Source organism: Kryptolebias marmoratus, linkage group LG3 (genome assembly GCF_001649575.2).
Source record: "Kryptolebias marmoratus isolate JLee-2015 linkage group LG3, ASM164957v2, whole genome shotgun sequence".
Classification (NCBI taxonomy): Eukaryota; Metazoa; Chordata; class Actinopteri; order Cyprinodontiformes; family Rivulidae; genus Kryptolebias; species Kryptolebias marmoratus.
The window spans coordinates 9,574,845-9,592,559 of record NC_051432.1 but is presented as its reverse complement, the minus strand read 5'-3'; the positions used below and the strand labels follow the sequence as shown (position 1 = coordinate 9,592,559).

At 41.9% G+C, this 17,715-nt stretch overlaps 1 protein-coding gene and 1 long non-coding RNA gene across 2 annotated transcripts in view; both read left to right on the top strand.

Moving 5' to 3' along the window:
• Window positions 1-17,159, top strand: part of doc2d (double C2-like domains, delta) — a 61,546-nt gene extending 44,387 nt beyond the window's left edge. The window contains exons 9-11 of the mRNA XM_017408888.3: window positions 8,125-8,206; window positions 8,463-8,559; window positions 14,582-17,159. Of these exons, the coding sequence (XP_017264377.1) occupies window positions 8,125-8,206; window positions 8,463-8,559; window positions 14,582-14,721 (319 nt within the window). The 3' untranslated portion in view covers window positions 14,722-17,159. The remainder of the gene's footprint in view (window positions 1-8,124; window positions 8,207-8,462; window positions 8,560-14,581) is intronic.
• LOC112451530 lies at window positions 2,014-3,575 on the top strand. Its single transcript, XR_003040363.2, has 3 exons — window positions 2,014-2,063; window positions 2,144-2,287; window positions 2,381-3,575. It is a non-coding gene; the product is annotated as an uncharacterized LOC112451530 (long non-coding RNA).
• Window positions 17,160-17,715: the final 556 nt, after the last annotated feature.

Below are 17,715 nucleotides of genomic sequence, written 5' to 3'. Positions count from 1 at the left end.
TTTTTTTTTTCTTCTTCTTCTGTTTGCTGTTGTTGCTGCTGCTTTGCTGTACTTTGCTGTAAGTTATTCTCTTTCTGTTCCTGATTTCAACACCGGCTCTTTCTCCCTTGTTTCTCGCTGTCACTTTTCGCAGAGCTGCCCTCATTCCCCCTCTTTGTTTTTGTTTTTTCTTTTCTTTTCTTCAATCTAAACCCCCACTGTCAGTTTTCTAGCTGCAAAATTCTCATGACTCCAACGGTTAATCTTGTCAAGTTGGCACTATGACTTTTGGCTCAAATGACAAAAAGGCAAACGAGACAGAGAGAGAGAGGGAAAAAAAAGTGCACTGTGTGCTTTCCATCAGATGTATTTTATTTATTTTTTTGCTGTTGTTGGTGTTTCAGGGTCTATTCAACCCTGCCCTTCACATTTCATTTAACTCCATCCACACAGACAGTGCGCTGTTAAAGGGTTACAAACGTTTGCTTCGTCTCTGAGAGCCAGAGCAAAATCGGCAGCTGTTTGATTTAAACTTACCTCTTTAGACAAACCAGACATATGTTTTGCTTGTTATGTACACATCCGCACACATATGACTGCTGCCTCTTGTGCCTTTTGTTTGACTCGACCGAAAATCCCAAATGTGCACTTGCAAAGTGCAATCTAAAGAAAGGGGGTGGCATAATGACTGGAATACCTTTTTGTTAACACCCGATGATCTGAGCCAACACGAAAATGGCTCCCGCTGCAGGTAATTTTACAGACGCAGAGCTATAATTTGGTGCGATGGTAGCTGAGAGTCATCCTCGGCGTGTACTCCAGAATGCTAACCCAATCTGGCGAGATCTCACAATATCACACGGTACACCACATATATTTTTCTCTGACTCCAGTAATCGCAGCAGCCAGGTGTTGATTTTCAAAGCTGAAGTGGCTCTGCCGTATTAGATTACACTATGAGGCGCGAACACGAAGGTCCTCCTATTCATTCGACCACATTAGCTCTCCTCGCTGGGTTGCATTTCATTTTTTTTCTCACCAGCTGTTATTATTGTCCCCCCCACTCTTATCAGCACGTGTAGGCCGGTGTGCCGTAGCCGCAGACGTAAACAGCAAACACCCATTTTGTTGGTTAGTTCACTGTTTGCTTTGTAGCAAACATCCTGCTTCATCTTCTTTTCTTTTAAAGGGAAACTAAGGAAAAGCAGAGTGGGATAATCCTCACATATCTCTGTGGACCAGCCCGTGTGATGAATGACTCCACAGATTTTCTGTGGTGCTTTAAACCACTCATCGGCTGCTGCTGCTTTAAACACCTTTGTTCTTATTTATGGAGTCGTAATTATGAATGCTGCCGTGACATCATTTTTTATATTTTTTGTTGTTTTTGTTCCTCTGGATGTTGGAGTTGGATTGAGCTGACTCGGAGTCGTATGTGTGATTTGATATCATCCGGACTCAGATCCCTCTCCCCACTCCCCCAAGGCTTTAACCTGAGCTCTTGACATGCTGCTGGTCACGCAGATAATTAGTTTAACTCTCAGTGGATTCTTCCTTTTCTTGCTCCTTCTTTGTTCTGAGTCAGACCATTACAGAAGTGTTAAATGTCCAGGACACCAGAAACATTTGGATTTGACTGAACGTGAGAGTGTGGCTTTGGTAACCCACAGGGCTGTGTTAGAAAGCAACTCCAGAGGTTATAGGATTTGGGTATTTTTGAGTTATTTTTTTTAGTTTCTTTTGTATTAGGTTTATTGTTATGTCATGTTTCTGTAATTCTGCTTTACTTCTTATCCCTTTGTTTAGTTTTTGTAGTTTTGCTCCCTGTGTCCTCTGTGTCCCCTGTCATTGTTCACCTGTCCTCAGCTCAGTACTTGTCAGCCTGCCACCTGTCCCCAGTTTGTTATCAGTCACCTGTGTTCACTTACCAATCAGCCTTTGTGTGAGGATCTGGGTTTGGCTCCGCCTTTTGGGCGACGCTTCTAATCATTACTCCACAGGTGTTCCAGTTTCCACTGACGAGACCATCTAGTACTTAAGCAGCAGGCGGAGATCAGATCTTCGCTGGAGCATCGAACCTTCTGGTTAGATTCTCCGCCTCAGCGTCTAACCTTGATGCCAGCTCCTAGTGTTAACTACGTTCTCTGTTTTGCCTACGTCCTAGGTTTTTGCCACGACACGACTACGGAAATTAAGGACTACTTACCTGGGATCTCGCCGATACTCACCTACTGGAACTGGCTCGTCACTCCTGGAACTCTGGGAACCTCTCCTCCTCTCTTCGGCGCTGTATTCATCTCCTGGACCTGTAAGCAAATAAGAAACATTACTGGCACAACCTAGCAAGTAACCTGGATCAAGACTCGTACCCGAGACTCACCCAGCTCTCCTTCTCTTTCAGACTCCTCCGGATACCGCCCACTGTACATAGCTTGCACCTTGTAAATAAATTCACTTACCGTTATCTTCGTCTCCGTGTTTTGGTCTTTGTTCCGCTCTCTATGGACACAAACCCCTGAGTTATGACACTTTGCCTTAAAAACCTGGTCATCTTCGTCACATACTCACTGGTTAATTGTTGCAATCATGAACTGTCTGGATTTCCTCATGTCGCCCTCCTCGTTGACACTGCTGTTTTTTTTAATTTTTGTGTTATTTAGTTTTTTTGTGGCCATGTCATCCCTTTGTTTATTTTTGTTCTAGTAAATAAATGAGATTACATTTGAGTTCCTTATGTGTCTATCTGCATTTTGGGTCCAAATCCGACACATGCAGGGTTTAGGTGGGGGGGGGAAACTAACTTTTTTTTTTTAAATGCTTTCCAACGTGAAGATTTTTTAAAACGGTGTATCTGAACAGAAACCGTGATGCAGCCTGTTTGGCACAGCTCCACTATCACTTTGTGTCAAAAACACTAGAGACGAACAGAGAAAAGAGCAGAACAACCAACCCCAGGACAAAGTTAAAACCCAAAATACAAAACATACCCAGAACATGACAGCATCAGGTCCTTTTCTGGTATCACCTCTGAACTGGTAGAGCGTAAATGTGAATTCACTGCAGATCTCTTACTGGTCAGAGAAAACCCTCACCTGTGGCCATTATGTTTGACGCAGCGGTAAAGTACTGCAGACATTCCTCAAATTCTAAAGAAAGAGGTTGTTTGAGAAGCTGTACCCATGGCAGGAGCATGGTTTTATAATCTGGCAGCAAGGATTTACCCTTGTAATTTTTTTTTTCCTTCTGCTGACAGGAGGTGAATTCTGTGCTTGTTAGGCTCTGAAAAGTTTCCACACTCAAAGTCAGTTGTACTCTCACAATGTATTGACCAAAGTGCACACGCAGGAAAAATCCCCTTGTGCTGCTTCTGTCACTGCAGCTTTACAACATATTGAGAACAAATAAAAAAGGAGAGAAAAAGTTATTTGACTTTAGGAGTGGATGTACTGTTTGTCTCACTGTTTCATATGAGAACACTACAATAGCTGCATCATGACGGTACGTATTTATGTAAACATAAAAAAGATTCATGATTCAATAAATGTGTCGGCTCTAAATTAGTATTCACACACAGCTTCTCCAAATTAGACTGAACATTATACAAGCCCCTGTTCAGACCAAGTTGGGACTTTGTGTAAAATATAAATGAAAACAAAATGCGATGATTTTCAATTCTCTTCTCAAATGTTTAAACTAAGAAATTGGACCATTTAAATAAAAAATTTTGTTGGCAGCAACACGTCTCAGAAATGTTGGAACAGGAGCAAACGAATGGCTGTAGAGTAAGTGGTCTGAATAAGAAACAGTTGGAAGAGCACTTTGCAGCAAATGAGGTTAATTAGCAACAGGTCAGTAAGGTTCGCCAGTCTTAAAAAAAGGGTAATCATTTCAGAATATTGTTGTTTTTTCTTTCGGCTCCTCTCTTTTTGTGGGGGTCGCCACGGTGAGCGAACTCACAGGAAAGATCTGGCATTTGTTTTACACTGGAAGCAACCTGGGCTCGAACCTGCAGCCTCAGGATTACAACACGGTCACTGACCACCGAGCTACCCTGAATGATATTTAAGAATAATATTCCTTAACAGAAAGTTGGGAATATCCCATCGTCTACAGTTCATAACATAATCAAAAGATATCAAGAGTCTGGAGAAATCTCTGAGCTCAAAGAACAAAAGACTGAAAGTCAATATTTGATGATGTGATCTTTGGGGGATACTGCATTAAAAACAGGTCTGATTCTGTTCTGGACGTCACTGCATGGAGCTCAGGAGCACTTCTACAAATTACTGTCTGTAAACACAGATGCTGCTTAAAGCTCTATCAGGCAAAGAAGAAGCCAGATGTGAATACCATCCAGAAACTCTGACTTCTTCTCTGGACCAAAGTTTATTTAAAATGGACTGAGGGAAAGAGGAGAACTGTTCTGTGGTCAGACAAATCAAACATTAAAATCCCATTTAGAAACACTACAATCTAAAGAGAAGATGGACTATCTGTTCTGTCCTGTTATCAGCACAGTTCAAAAGCCTGCCTCTCTGATGGTATGGGGGTTCATTAGGGCTTTTGGCACGGGCAGCTCACACATCTGGAAAAGCATCATGAATGCAGAAAAATATATATAATTTTTAGAACATTTTCTCCCATTCAGACAATGTTTAGTTCAGTGAAGGTCTTGCATATTTCAGACCTCCCACCAACTGAAAACGTTTGACGCTTCATGAAGTGAAAATTTTGGCAAAGAAAAAATCCAGGTCTGTTGGAAAGGCGAGAATCCTCCATCAGACAAGCATTTAAAATGATCTTATCTTTTCCTTTATTTAAACACTGAATATGTTTACTATGTTCCACTGTAAATAAAATGTGGGTTTATGAGACTTGCAAATCATTGAATTCTATTTTTATTTACATTTTATTGACATAGTTGTACTGCTGAACAGGTCATAAAAGTCAGGTGGTTAAAGGGGACTTTCTGTAAAATGTTTGGATTTGGCTAATATTATAAATGCTTCTAAGATTATACAGGCCCATAAAAACACAGTGAATGTGCCTGCCAGCTTCGGCAGATGAAAAGTGTTGTTTCATGTCGTTTCTCAGCTTTTGCTTTGAAAAGAGATGATCACTGAGTTCATATCTGGGCTTAATTTTCGACCCTAAGTTAATTGAACTTCATAGCTGCTGGTTGAAACTTGACGTACTGCTGCCGAGCGGCTGTTTAAAACCGAGAAAACGGTGCCTTTCCGAGGTAAACTTGCCGTCATTCAGCACGTCGGCTTCATTTCTTATGTGGGCTTTCTAATAAGTCCTCCCTCCCCCTCGGTTTTCCCCCTCCGCCTTAATCCGTCCATCCTTCACTCTGTTTGACTCTGGCTCTGCAGTGACAGCCCTCGAGTCCATCTCATGCTTCAGCTGTCAGGGCAGGACTCATCTCCGGTTGGGGTGGGGGGTGTAGTTGGAGCTGGAAGACTGAGATATATCTCAACGACTGAACATCTCGAGTTAGAATTTATGCTGATGATGACTTCTTTTGCCCTTCGGCGCTGCCTTCTGTTACCTCTTTGCTAGAGCACGTACTCCTGCCACCTCGGCGCGATTGCAATCTTGCTGCGGTGCCCAGTCTCCCTGTTTCACTTCCTCTGGCTTTTGTCAGAGAGAAAAAAATTTTTAAAAAAGGGCTTCTGGGTTACAACTACTTCATAAAAGCGTTCTGCCAACTTTGTCTCATTTAGTCTCTAATTTCTGGCTGGGTTTTATTACAAAAGCGTAAAGTAAAAAGAAAAGAAAAACGCTCTTATTAAAAAGCTTTCTGATGTCAAAGATTTGTTGCTTTTATTTATTTCATGTCCTCCATTTGTCCTTTGCTGGCAGTCGAACACATGTAAAAACGAACAGTGCTGGTGGCTACTGTTAATATGGCTGCAAATTCAGCAGCAAAGGTCAGAACAAGCTCACTACGCCACTTCACTGTACTGTTTGGAAAGTCGCCGAAGAACTCGTTCGCTTTTGTGGTATTCTGGCTGATGATGTGTTCCGCGAGGCTGTATTTTACCTCGGGTCCTTGTTTCTGTCGTCTTTATGTAATGATGTGTGCATTGCATATGCTTAAACCTCTATAAATGCCGTTGGTTCTCCCCCAGATACAATCTATTAGAGCTTTTTCCACAGCGGAGCAAACAACATTCCCCAATATTTCCTTTAACAAGCCACAGAGGGAAGGCAGATGGTGCCTTTACCTGCAGGGCTTTTAACGGTGGGGCACAGGCCTGACATTAAAAAATGTGGGGGGGTTTATATCTCCAAGTTGCACAATAAAATACTTTTGTTGATTACTGGTTACATTAAGACCGAACTACTTAAGTAGAAAAACAAAAAATCCTTGTTGTAACTCCAATACATTCTCTTTTCAATGAGACCTTGAATGTAACAGAGTTTGTTTTCTTCTATGTTAGCATTTCAGAAAAAAAACAAAACTATTAGTTATGTTACACAACAACTGTTTACTAAAAGCTTAATGTCACAACTAGACATTGCAACAAACTTATATCTGTTCTAATGACTGAAGAAGAAATGACCCATGACTTCATTCTGAAGAGATGGGAAAATGAAAAAAAATAGAGAAAACGTTGTTTTCTGAAGCATATCCAACATGTAACTTCAGCTGAATGCAAATAATGTTTTTACTATAATTAGCATACCCAGGTGACAGCATTCGCTGAGTATCAGTGCACAACTAATTGGAGGCGTTTCTTGAGTTTGTTTTCTGGTCTCAGCTCTAAACTTTGCCCGTGTTTCTTGAAAACTTCCAGTTTTCCCTGAACCTGCTTCCTGTTTACAGGATATAAGCTGCAGTCTGGGATTTTAATATTTGTGGAGCACAGCATGCTTTTCTGTATCCCTCAGGATGACTTAGCTATCACCATTTTTAGGATTTGAGTTTTTTTTTTAGTTTATTTCATATTAGATTTATTTGTTTCTGTAATTCTGTTTTGTTTCTTGTTGTTCCTGTGTTTAGTTTTATGTTGTAAGTTCTTGTGTATGTTTTGCTCCCTGTGCCCTCGGTGTCCACTCATCATTCACCTGTCCTCGGCTCAGTACTTGTCAGCCTGCCACGCCCATCTGCACCTGTCCCCAGTTTGGTATCAGTCACCTGTGTCCACTTACTAATCACCCTCTGCTTTTAAAACCAGTTCATTTTCTTCGCTTCCCCACTGATTCATTGTTGCAAACATGCACTGTCTGAATTTCCTCAGGGCGCTCTTCCCGTGTACCCTGCAGTCTGTAAGTTTTAGTTGTTTAATTTTTGTTCCCATGACAGCCTTTTGCTTTTGTTGTTTTTAAGAAATTAGTTTTAATTTTGAGTTCCTGTCATGTCTGCCTGCATTTGGGTCCAAATCCTCCTCCTTCCACTCCACGTAACTGACGACCATGTTTTACTAAAGGGGATGGTTTAGTTAGGTTGCAGCTCAGTTTACTCAACAATTATTGAAAACTTTGACCAAATGGTAACATCTTTTTAGCATTATGAAGACTCCACCAGACTGCTGTTTGCTTTTTGATTAGCAATCACTTCAGTAAAGTCTTATAAGTGTCACTGAGATTTCTTTCCTTGTGACGTTGTAGCTGCACAAAGTAACTCAGTGATCACTACGAATGAGATCCTTAATACTTCTATTTGAGAAATATTGAAGCTGCTCTCCATTTAATCCATAGCTGGCTGGTTTTCACTTTAACGGCATCAGTGTTTTTTTTGGCACAAATTGAGTTTAAACAACTAAGCGACCGCTGATCGAAGTAGGAAGAACTCTAGTGTGGCGCGAGTGTCATCGTATTTCAAACCCATCTAACATATGTGATTTTGATCTTTCAGTACTATGTTTGTAACAATATTAACAAAACTGTCAAAAAAAACCCAACTATTATTGCTTTTCTGTTGTAGAGAAATGCCTGAAAACTGAAACGGAAAAAGAAACCCATTTATTTAAAAAGTTGGAAGAGCCTTGGAACTTTCCATTTGGGTGGCTGTATTTAATTTGAAGATGTTTCGATCTTTTCTTGCAGTCAGCCGTATTTTATTAAGCTTTGCTTTTATTTACAAGCTTTACTGATTTTTACAGCTTCTGTTCCGCCTCCCCTCTCTCTCTCTTTCAGCATCTTACAGCCAGACATGGGGAAAAAGTCAAAGTACAAGACCTCAGTGAAAAAGAAGACTCTTAATCCTGAATTTAATGAGGTAAGGCCTCTCTCGTGATCTAAAACACACACTCGGGAACTTCTTTGATTTCCCCACTGAGCCCGGAATGATCTGCAAAATGAAGCATGAGCGTGGCTTTTCAAAGTTCCTTAATCTTGTCATCTCCGGCATGTGCTTCCCCCCCAATCAATCTGAGCATGTTTTCACAGAACGTCTGCCAAAATTTGGCTTTTCATTGCCCCCCCGTTTTGAAACGACTGCTTTGAATTCTCTCTTGTGTGCGCCACCTGCACAGGAGTTTTCATACGAGGTAACCTTGGACCAGCTGGCGAAGAAAACCCTGGAGATCTCTGTGTGGGACTACGACCTGGGAATGAGCAACGACTTCATAGGTAGGCTGAGAGACCCCTAGGCATGGAGGGGAACTTTTTAAAAAAAAAAAAAAAAAAAACAGGCCATGAATGGATGCAGAGAGAAGATATGAGGGGTTATTATAGCTTTTGAGGGAACGACTGAGCAGGAAGAGAGGAGTTTGAGTGGAAAAGGAAATAATGACGAAATATCAAAAGGCAGGATGTCTCCAGACGTTTCTTTTCCATAGATTTACCACATCAGATGGGTGCGTTTTAATCAGACCGGCAAACGGCCTCTCCATCATGGCAACAGGAGCTTAAACAGTGATGGAGAACTGGTGGGGAGCCTTAGTGAGAATGGATTACCACCCAGTGAGCTGGGAGGCCCTCAGATTAAAGCAGTTTACTTTGTCTAATGTGCGTGAGAGCGCACATATTAGTGCGAGGCGCCGGGGCGGAGATGCTAGCTGCTTGGATAAGCCCGGTAAGTTACAGCCCCGCCAGGCGAGGAGGGCCATCACTATAATGTACAGCTCCAGATAAAAGCCATTCTCACAACTATTACCATTACAGGTTCGGCTACGGCAGCCTGCCAGTCGCCGTTAATGAGGGCTGAGAGAGGGCGGGGGATGAAAAAATGACACAGAGATAGAAGAGTGGAGAAAAAGAGTTGATAAAGAGAACAGGCACCGTCCCAGAGCGACCGCCGTTTAGAAAGAATGAGAGCAGGCCGCGTCAAACGGCTGAAAGTGGTGACGCTGATCAGAAGGCAGTTTGTCTGTACCACGAGTTGTAGTTCAGACCTGAGCTAGGTCACGTTGGCTGTTCGATGTGCCGATGTTCGATGTGTCTCTGGCGCCTCACAGAGAGCACAGCAGAACAGTCAAAAACGTGAGTGGAGATACTGTATGTCAGGGGTGTCAAACTCCAGGCCTCAAGGCTCCACTGTCCAACACACCCTATTCAAACGGTTTAACCACCTCCTCACCAAATCAGCAAGTTCTCCAGCTTCACGTCCACAAGTCAAGCATTTGAACCAGGTGTTTTAAAGCAAGAACACGTCTAAAACATGCAGGAGCACGCCCCCCGAAAAGCGGAGTAGATTAAGCACAGTCAGAATGCTGAGTGCTAAGGAAGCAAAATACTAGCTGAAAGCAGCAAAAGGTGAGCTAAAAGTTGCAAAACTGGAGCTTAAAGTACCAAAAAGCCAACAGCTAAAGTAGTAAAAGTCAAGCTACACATTAGAAGTAACAAAAGGCTTGCTTAAAAACAAAACTGAAAGTAGCAAGACACTTGCTAAAACCAGCAGCAGGTTAGCTAAACGCTAACAGTAGCAGAGTGGTAGCTAAAGACTAAAAGTAGCATGAGGAGACAACATTAGAGTAAGTTTTCTGAAGAGCATCAAAAAGACTGTTTTGAAGAAATGTCAATGTATTTCTATGGGGAACAATACTTGTAGTCAAAGTATTATGAAAAGTATACATGTTGTAAAGATTATGCTAAATATTTTCCCTTCCTCCACATCCTTTCAGCATTTACACTAATCAGATTATGATGGGTAGAATTAGAGACTTGATGTTGCCAACATTAGCCATCAGAATGACTTGGTTAGGATTAGAAAGAATCCCAAACTTTCTGGATCTGGTGAAAACATCTTCCACTGGGTACGGTTTGGACACTTTTCATTCAAAGTCAGTTTGACGGATAGGTTGGGTCTTGTCGGTTGCATCAGTCAGTATCTTACCTGCAGCGGACGGCGGTCAGAGCGACCTCCGATTGGATCGTCCAGAAAGCGGGTCTCACAAGGAGGTCAGGCTAAGAGCTTGTCACTCTGTGGTCCATTTCAGAGCTCAATTTTATCCGTCTGAAGTGGCTCAAACCTCGTAAATCTATTCATAGTTGAAGCAAATGGTACCTTCTTGATTTTTTTTTTTTTTATACTGCATCACTTCGGCATCAGTTACACTGAATGAGCATGTTTTAATGGGTTTGTTAGGCACCTTGTGTTTCACAAAGAACGCGTTATAAACAAGCACAGACTGTGTTCTGACAGTCAGTTTTAATGTACAAAACTATAACTTAACTGTCTGGGATGTTGAGATTTACAAAAGGTCATTTACTTGAAATGTTATAAAAGTTTAGATTGGTTTTGGAACAAGCCCCAGTCTGATTAGCTGTTAGCTCGACTCCCCCTTTGGAAATTGCTCCCTAACTCTTCAAACTGAGATTATTCTGACTGCTGTCTGCTGAAGGTAAGACACTGACTCATAACACCTCAACGGAGCTTCAAAAATTGTTTATATATATATATATATATATATATATATATATTAGTAAGATGATAGTATGTGCTCGACCCAGCTGGATCAACTTGGTCAAAAGTTGAAACTTGAGTTATTTATCTGCTTCGATCCACTGAGTTAATGCACATCTTTCAGCAGTTCCATTTCAAGAAAGTCAAGTATCAGGTCAACCCTCAAGGGCATCTGTTTTTACAAGCATTAATTTAGTTTCACTCACGCACGCTGCTCCACCACAGAGCAGGGATACAGTCAGGAGCAATGAAAGTGATTAGGAGAGGACTTTCACTGCTGCGTTTCTGCCAACTATGAATAAAGCTGAGCATGCCCAAAGAAACAGAATTTTGTGTTTTGTTTTTATGAGAAGTTCAGATGCAGTTCAGTGACGCAACACACACATTTTCAGTCACAGACATGGTCAATGTTTTTACAATAAGTGCCTACAGTATATATGGCTTGGTAGAATAAAACATGTGGAGCCAAAGGTTTTGTGTGTGTGTAGGTGTGTGTGCGGGCGTGTGTGTGTAAAATAGGTGGCTAGAGAACAGAAATTGCAAAAAGCTTTGTGTCATTCTCAACTCCATCTGTATCATCCCCTCTTGATCCCCATCCTTCCCTCTGTCCTGCAACAAATGTCAGGACGGCTGGCCATTTATTTGTCAGCCGCGGCCTGCAGGCTCGGAAAACACTTAATCGATTCTCTGTTCGGCAGCGGAGGAGGGAGGGAGGAGGGCATTGTGTGAATCCAGGGAGTGGTGGGGGGTGGGGGATGGGGGGGGGTGTTATTATGCCATCAAAAGTGGCTCCAGGCTGTGGGATCAAACAGTCAAAGGCTGCTCCTGTCCTGCCAGCAGCAGCATCTGAGGCACCGTTCAGAGCAGGAGGAAGACAAGCTGCAGATCAACAATCGAGCCTTGTCTGCTCGGGGCTGTCATTTTCCAAGGTGCCGATAGACGTCATAGACGGTGTTTTTAACTGCACGCCCCATTAAATGTACAGTCAGAGCCATAGGAAGGGGCTCCGTCATCATCTTAGCTGCCTGCATCTTCCTGGGCTGCAGCCATTTTAGCTTCCCTCCATAATTATTCCCTGCACCCAGCATCATCTTCTTTTTTTTCCTTTCTGACTTTTTGCAATTTATCCTGAATCTCTGTTTACTGCATTTTTTTGCCCCCAGAAACTGAGTGAGTTTTGCTGCCATGTCATCTGCACCCGGTACAAAAAACACACTCACTGCAGAAATGGCATTTTCTAAGGAACTGCAGCGTGAACGCTAAGTGCTGAATGTCTTTGCTTAAACTTGCTGAAGAAGGTGAAATTAAGTTTAAGCTAAAAGAATCAGAATTATAGGTAAAAGCTAAAAGTAGCAAGATAATTGGTAAAACCAGCATCAGCTTAGCTGAAAGCTAACAGTAGCAAAATGCTACCTGAAATGTCAAAGTAGCAAAAGATCAGCATGAAGTAGGCATAAAGTAGCAAAAAGTTAGCTAAAAATAACAAAAGGCTAACTAGAAAGATAGATAAAAATTTTAAAATAGCAAAAGACCTATAAACTAAAGGTAACAGACGACAAGCAAAAAAAAAAACTAAAAGCAGCCAAAGGCTAGCTAAAAGTAACAGAGTTGAAACTGAAAGCTAAAAGAAGTGAAAGGCTAGCTAAAAGCTAAAAGTAGCATAAGAAGACAAAAAGGAAGCAAGTATGTGGAAACAGATTAAAAAAAAAATTCTGAATAAACTGAGGGGGTCTAATTATTTCTATAACAGCAATATTTGTAAATAAACTGAAATATTTTGAAAAGTATAAAAGTTACAAAAACAAACATAGAACAAAGAAACTTTTGAGATACAAATAGTTAAAATAGTAATTTAGAAGTAGTTAAATTGTAAAAAAGAGGTATGAAAACATGAAAAACAGGGAAAAAGTAGGAATGTTGAATCAGCATCAAGTCCATGATGCATGCAGCTCCTTGGTGTGAAGTGTGTGTGGGTGGATGTGTGTGTGTGGCCTCGAGTTCAGCCATCAGTCCTTGTCATGTTTGTGTTGTTGTAGTCGGATACGACCGTACGACGATGAGGAGGAGGAGGAGGAAGGAGGAACTGAGAAACAATCCCTGAAAGCCGATTAGATAAAAGCGGGTGTCTTTGAGGGCTTAGTAAATCAGCATTATTCTTACCAAAGTACTCAACGGAGAGAACGAACGGGCTAATTTGGCCAGAAGTATTTCTGGGGGGAAAAAAAAAGAAAAGGGAAAAAAAAAAAAATTGATAGAGTTGGTAATTTATGAGAGAAGATGATGTTTTCTGAGTTGTGTTTTGCTTCCACAGAGAGAGAGACCCTAAAGTCATTAATCTTACTGCACTTTAAGGTCTGTATTGGCTTCAAACCTGACAGCGTCGTCCATCATGTCGGCACTCTGTGGAGGCACATATTCAAATTCCCCTTTTGTTTTTTCCCTCTTCTTTTTCTTGTTTTTTGATGAGGCTGTCAGATTTTTCACCTAAAAAAATCAGAATGTGTTTTGTTTGTGTTAACTGCACCGAGAACCTTCTTATTTCCATTCACATTTACGAGCCGCTCGTCATTTAAAAAATTCCTGAAGAAGATATTTGGCGTGTCTGTACAGTAATTGACTGATATCCAGCATTGACAGCCTTTTCTGTTCAATATTTACATGTGAAAATTACACGTTCCGAATTTACAGTGCGCCTGTAGAGTTTTATTTAGAGTCCAACATTCTTTTCTGTCTTTAAACGTAAATTTTATTATTTTTATGCCACACTTTAGTCAACTGATGCACCAAGAAAGCAGTAAAATGCTACTTTAGTGCAGTCCGATCTTTGGTCATTGCTGCATTTCAGGCAAGCCATTAGCTCTGTGGTCAACATGGACTGAAACTCTTTATTTCTCCAAAGATATATCTACAACAGGAAAGATAACAATTCATGTCAGGTGACCTCTTTTAAAGTAACTGGACACACAAGTTGCCTATTGTAATGAAATACAAACTTCAGATGAATACGTCTTATTGAATGTAGTGGAGAAGAAGTATAAGGTAATGTAAGATCAAAACTCCCAGGTGAGCTAACTTTAGGCTTTTGATGATTTCTTGTCCCATGATCTTTTCAGTTTCTAAATCATTTTGTCAGTCATCTTTCTTAAAAGCCAACAAGCTCAAATCATTGAGACACGGTAGAGTGATGACCGGACGTTGTGGCCTCCATGGACAAGCCACATGTTGATCTCCGTTCCTCGGTGGGGCTGCTCTCCTGCATGTTTTAAGACGTGTTTTTGCTTTGAATGGATGACTTGTTGGCCATGCTGCTGAAGAACGTGGTGATTTGGTGAGGAGGTGATTAAACCATTTGAATTAGGTGTGTCGGAGCATAAAAACCTAGAACTTCCAGGACAGTGGAGCCTCGAGGCCCGGAGTTTGACACCCCTGATATAAGCCATTGGGACATTTGCTTCACTAAAAACTAAATCAACACCTCAGTTATTTGCAACTTTTAGACAAGTGTTGCGTGACACTGTGATTGACAGCGTCATGGCCCATTGGCACGTTGAAAGGGTGTGTAGGCGGGACTTTTGAATCGATGGTACAGCCTCACATCTCGAGTGGCTCCAAAAACAGGACACAGTCGGCTTCAGAAACAACTGGAGGAAGCAGAGACGCTTCATCTGCCTTTACTGTCGATGGTTCAAACCCTCCCCCACCCCTCTTTTGACTCCTCCGTGTTTCTGCTTCCTCTTTTCTCCGCAGGCGGGGTGGAGCTCGGCATCAACGCAAGCGGACAGAGACTCAGACACTGGTTCGATTGTCTCAAAAACAAAGGGAAGAAAGTGGAATATTGGCACACGCTCACGCAGCAGGGGGCCCCGAGCAGCGACAAGCCGGACTAGATCACGCGGGACGTTCCCGCTTGTCTCGCCGAACGACGGTGGATAGGAGCCCAACAAACAACAGCGATCTGAACAAAGAAACAAAAAGATGCAATAATAATAATAATAATAATGTTAAAAAAAGAATTACATTTGTCATATATTGTTACTAAACACAGCACAAAGTATTAGTATATGGTGATACTAATCTTAGTGATTGTGATGAGATGTAATCTGAATGCGTTTTTTTTTTCTTTTGTTTTTTTTTCTTCCCCCCTAAGATTATCAAAACTTGTGACAATGTCCTCACGGAAGTGTTGTCATGACAAAAAACAGTGCGCTCAGAATTGTGCCCATCTCATCGTGGAAGTCGCTCACGTTCGTTCGAATTTTAACAGCAAGGTTCCAGCGAGTCATTCAAGGTTCCTCCCCGCGTGCACCCTTGTGACTTTGTGCTACTTAGTTACAGGCGCGGGGATGTTTGTGTCGAAAAAGCCTCCACTCCAGTGGCTGTCAACCTGATGCAAAACGACGCCACATTCTACTGTAAAGCACAAGACGAGATCCATTAGGTGGATTTGGTACCTTTTACCTTTTTCGGTGTTCTGTCTTTTTCGTTAATTGTCCGTGGCTGTGGTCTTCTACCACCTCCATGTCAGGCAGTAACGTGTCGGCGTCCGTGTATATATGTGTGTGTGTGTGTGTGTGTAAATTTTGACAACATGAGTGCCTACATTTATATGTGCAATACTTGTCTGTCCGTGTTCTCCAACAAAATGTTTCTTTTGCGTGTCGAGGCGCGAGGGAATACCGGCAGAGGGCGAAAAGGATTCATTCGGTACAAACGTGTTCCGTTACCAACGGAGACCTCAGTGTTGGGAGCCATTTTTGGTTTCCAAAGGCAACGTCGAGAAAGAAAAGTGCCCTGCTTTTTGACTTTATTGGTGTGTGCAGCAGGCAAACGGGAATAACTTTTGTATTGCATGTACTTTTTAAAGCGACGGTTCAGGCCGAACGATGAACGGCCTCGGTTTGGAGAAAATGAACCGCCCGACGAGCTAACGGCTAATCTGAGCCGAGCCTAGACTTACAGCTGTTTTTTTTAAAAAAACAACTCCAATCTCAAACATTTCAGAGCCGTTTATAGAAACACTATTTTATGAACCTTTAAATACCTATTTATTTATTTTTTCCCTTTTTTAAAATTTATTTTGCAGTCACAAAAAGAATCTGTGACTGGTAGCAAACGAGCTAGCTAGCTTTAGCGTTCCCTGTGCATTCTGGGACACTTTCGTTCAAAGCATTATAAGATTTTTTTTTTTGCCAGAACAACTATGTAATGCAAAGTAGACAGCAATGTAAATGTTTAGAAATTTGTTTTTTCAATGCCTTGCTATAAAGATTTGAAGACTGGGCTCGTTTTAAGATGGCGTTCGTCCACGCTGGGCATTGAGCCCCTCTCAGACTAGCCGTCAGCTCATCAGTTTGGTCGAGATTAAACTTGTTTTTAATCCAAACTGAAGTTGTTCAAAGATCTCTAACAAGCAGGATAATAACTGCTCGTAACCTTGCCACAGAACTCATTTTAAGTGATCTGAACGGTCCCTTTAACGAATCAGATTTTAGATCATAAACGTTTCATCTGTGACCGACTCCCGTTCTGCTCCATTATAGACATGGATGATGTAACATTTTCCTCCTGCAAGGCAATATTATATCTAATATATATATATATATGTATATTTTTTAAATTGTTTAGGTTTGGCTGTTTGTGGAGACCTCCAATAACCCAACGTTGCATGTTCTTTCTGTAAAGCTGTAGGTGAAAGACGTTTGGCTGAATTTTACGGCAGCCATCAGAGGGAGCCGTCGCTTCGCCTCGTTTCTTTAAGCCTTTACGATATCAGCTCTGGGAGATATCGTTTGCCCTCGGAAGAAGAGACACGATCGTCGCCTTGTCTGCCAAACGCATCATTTTCCGCCGGGGTCATGTGCTGCAGCTCGTAGCGGTGAGGACGTACGGGTTGGAGTCCGGTCTTGCAGTTTAACCCGAAATTAGAGCTAATACAAAACCACATCTGGCAAAAAGTGTCTGGGATAAAAACGGCGTCATCAATGTGTGGATTTATTTTATTGTTTGTGTGTGACTCTTTCCATATTTCTGCATATTTTTCCCCACACTGCTTGAATGCCTGGGGTATTTGATGCTCTGCTGTTTTGGGTTTTTTTTTGTTATTCTTCTTTTTCCTTTGGTCATACATGAGGACAGTCAGTCAGAGGCCTCTAGGCGTTTTCTAACATTTGAATTGATCCAGCTGGTCATACCCTGCCATGTCCTCCAAACATCCCCTTGAATGGTGACTTAGAAGAGTCTAATCCCTTTGTGGTAGATAGAGTTTATCCTAAAAAAAAAAAGGGCTTGATCGTCTTAAAAGCTTCGGGGGCTTAAGCACGTCCATCTCAGATAACTTCATGAACAGTTTTGGGAGAAAGGATTTTGTTCTATTGTTGTTGGGTTTTTTTGGTTTCCGCCCCTCTATGCACATTTAAAAAGGACCGGGCTTGTCAACAGTGAGCTATTCAACCAACCAAAACAAAAAGATCATGTTTTTTTTTTTTGGTTTTTTTTCTGGGAACACTCAGCACTTTGTTTGCACTGAGGCCTGGTGACGGCGATCAGATAAGGGTTCGGATTTCTGCCCGGACGGTTGCTCGCTTCTGTCCGTGTCTCGGTTTCTGTCGCTTCCAGTCACAGGAAATTTTCTGGCTCTTGTCTATTGACCCTCTTGCTTTGCTTTATGTAATCATTTATCTGCAATCCAGCTGCATGCTTATAGCAATCACCGCCGGCTCGCGTAATGGAGCTCAGCTCTCTGGCTGATCGCTCCGAATGCCGACTACGTTTACAGTCTGTGGCGTCCGTTCGCTCCGTGCTTGTTTGTGGACACGAGAATTCAGGGTATTTTCGGCTCGTTTTGCTGTGCTTTTACAAAGCGACCCCCCCCCCCCCCCCCC